Below are 3,342 nucleotides of genomic sequence, written 5' to 3'. Positions count from 1 at the left end.
GCCATTTTAAAACCTCCTGCATGTAACAGCAGAGAATCTCGGAATTATATTACCTAGAATCCTCTTTTAGAAAGCAGGAGAGAAAAAGGTCATTATTCCCTGGAAGTGGTTACCAACAGACAAGTGAGCAGATGAGAGATTCACAGCTGCTTCTTGGTGAGAATTGAGAACAACCACTATGCTGCTGCCAACCGAGATAAGTGGAGGGAACTTTCTTAGAAATTCCTAAAAAAAGGCAATAATTTCAAACTCACTTTTGACAAATGCTTCTTCAATATGTCACGCTGATGTGCTCAGCTCTGTTTCCCTAACCTTATGGTGGCAGCTCCTCTGTCTTTTCATGAGGGCTTCCCTGTGCTTTGCCTACATATCCCTCCCACATGCATATAAACCTTTTCTGATATATAACATTGATATTCAGAATACTTAGAATAATGCTCTTTCCATGACAAAACACACACTGATAACAGAAAAAAATGCAAAATCACCTTGTTCTCAGAAGGAGGATATTCAGAATATTGATGATTAGCCCTAATGACCTTGACATATGCTGTGTTTCCATAGGTAACTATTTTCTCCATTTCAAAATCAAACACACATAAATCCCTGTTAAGTTAAACACACACACACACACACACACACACACACACACACACACAATAAGCTCATTTGTGTGGTTTGCTTTATTGATACAACCTGATTATAGAGAAAATTTGAGAAGTCAGCTTTTGTTAATCTTCTGGATATTGGTACTGGCCAATAGAATTTGCGGAATCTGTATCCTGATGCTTCTGATATTAAAAAATATTGTAGAATAAACTTTGTTAATACTTTCCTCCATCTGGTTTCTATATATTTTCTCTTCTCTTCTATCCTCTGTCTATGACTCCAATGGTATGTACATTAGAACTCTGAACTATGGATGAAATTAGGAATTCAATAAGCTGCATTTAGTGAAAAAAAATATTGTTTCTAGGATTTAGAATATACGTAGCAGCACAGTTTATGACAAGAATAGTACAAAAAGAGAGAGGGGACAAGTTTTTAAATTGTAGTAAGGTTTTTACAGTGTCTGGAAGTGGTATCAGTTTTAAGTTAGTAATTAATAAATAAAAAATTCAGGTTGTACATTCTACAGTAACCATTAAGGTGACATTTTTTCAAAAAGATCATGTAATTAAAGACACAAATCTATGGGGAAATATATTCATGAAATAGAAGTCTCATTATTGTTAAAATAAAAATTTCCTCCAGATGGTTATATAAATGTACAATTTTTAATGGAATTTGACAAGAAAATTAGAAAATTTATATGGCAATGGAAAAGCCAAAAAAGTCAAAGATTGACTATTTCATTTTTTCAAATTAGATTCTTTTCTCAATTTCATTTGAGAAAGAACAGTGTTGGAAGACATACATCACCAAATATCACAACTTCAAATCTGATTAAATAATGAGATGCTGCTGCAAGGATAGGCAAACAAACTGATATGGAGAAACAAAGACACCAGAAACAGACATGTGCTTACAGGTCATGAATTTATAATAAACACATTACTACAGCCTAGCATACTGGGGAAAGGTTGGTCTTTTCCATAAACTTACCAGCTCAATTTGATATCCATATGAAAATAACTTTAGTGCTACATATAAAAATAAATGTATATGATTATAAAACAAATTCGAGTAGTAAAACAATTCAGTTTCTGGAAGATAGAGGGAATAATTTCTTGACTTTGGACTAGGCAAATGCTTTTTTAAACAGATTAAAAATTTTTTTTTAAATAATCACAAAATCAATTGACCAATGAGTTGTGCTTCCTTAAAATTTCTATTCCTTGAAAGACAACATTCAGAAATTAAGAATGCAACAGCACGCTACCCACATCCGAGTCACTATCCTAGCAGTGCACACCAGCCAGCCCGGCCCACCATGGCCACCACTCAGCAGCTGGAAGGAAGATGGGGCCTGGTGGACAGCAAAGGCTTTGATGACTGTAAGAAAGAACTAGGAGTGGGACTGACTATGCAGAAAATGGATGCAATGGCCAAACCAGATTGCGTCATCACCCTTAAAGGCCAGAAGCTCAACCTAAAAACTGAAAGCACTTTGAAAACAACTCAGTTTTCTTGTACCCTGGGAGAGAAGTTTGAAGGAACTATAACTGATGGCAGAAAAACTCAGACAGGCTGCAGCTTTGTCGACGCTGCATTGGTTCAGCATCAGGAATGGGATGGGAAGGAAAGCACAATGACAAAATTGAAAGATGGGAAGTTAGTGGTGGAATGTGTCATGAATAATGTCACCTGTTCTTGGGTCTATGATAAAATAGAATAAAAATTTCATCATCAGTTTGGACAGAAATTAACTGCAAGAATGAAGAAACTCAGTTAAATGAGCAAATCTTGAGATTGCTTCCTTTTTTTTTTTCATTACTGTGTTCAATTATCTCTATCACAAACATTTTACATGCAACTATTTCAAAGTGTTGGTTTAACTAATCTCATCCCTTTGGTTAGTAAGAAATGTGTTTGTACTAAAAAAAAAAAAAAAAAGGAAAGTAAGAATGCAAAGCAAGAACAGAAATATAATTTCAATAAAAATTGATAATGATGAGAAAGGACTCATAAATATGGAACATATGTAAAGAACTCCTATAAATCAATAAAAACAACAACAACCTATTTTTTCAATAGTGGCTTAAGTAGATGCTTAGCAGATATTCAAATTGCCAATAAACATGAAATAGTGTTCAATATTATCAGTCTTCATCAGACACAGATATGCTTTGAAAAACCTAGGTATTACATATGTGTCTAGTATGTAATCTGTCCATATGTAAAGTAAGATCTAACTCTAGAAAATTCAGCAGAAATAGAGTATCCAAAATAAACAAATACATTGAAATTTTATCTACTTAATTATTCTATTAAAATTTATATACCTAAATTTTTTGTGATTCAAACTTGACCTATTTCAAATATTTTAAATGTAAATGAAATATTTCTCTAAAATTCTGACCTAAATGTTAAAGTTGATTAACACGTGTACAATTTAAGAGCTAATTATATGAAAAGTTTAGGATGAAACTATTTTCATAAAGAAAACCTGTCAAACGTCAGGTATCTTCTAAATGTGTTTTGAATAACTCCTCTGTAGTTCAAAATAAATGGATGAAGACAATCTAAACACACATTTTTTTTTCACACATATTGAGATAAAAAAAGAAATGCTCTTCCAATTGCACTTACAATTGGAGTACTTGGTATCTTAAGACAAGGAAAATTCCTACCACACTACTAAAATAACCAGGTCCATGTAAGTTTGACTTAGTGTTAGCA

At 33.1% G+C, this 3,342-nt stretch overlaps 1 protein-coding gene across 1 annotated transcript; it reads left to right on the top strand.

Annotated features, from left to right (window-relative positions):
* Positions 1 to 1,933: 1,933 nt before the first annotated feature.
* On the top strand, positions 1,934 to 2,338 carry LOC124972420 (fatty acid-binding protein 5-like). The gene has a single exon (XM_047536834.1). The coding sequence runs from the start codon at positions 1,934 to 1,936 to the stop codon at positions 2,336 to 2,338; it is 405 nt and encodes a 134-aa protein (XP_047392790.1).
* Positions 2,339 to 3,342: the final 1,004 nt, after the last annotated feature.

Source organism: Sciurus carolinensis, chromosome 2 (genome assembly GCF_902686445.1).
Source record: "Sciurus carolinensis chromosome 2, mSciCar1.2, whole genome shotgun sequence".
Taxonomy (NCBI): Eukaryota; Metazoa; Chordata; class Mammalia; order Rodentia; family Sciuridae; genus Sciurus; species Sciurus carolinensis.
Note: the sequence above shows the minus strand (reverse complement) of the source record. Positions and strands in the feature narration are given on the sequence as shown.

Coding starts and splice junctions, on each gene's coding strand:
- LOC124972420 (XM_047536834.1), top strand. CDS start 1,934: ATGGCCACCACTCAGCAGCTGGAAGGAAGATGGGGCCTGGTGGACAGC.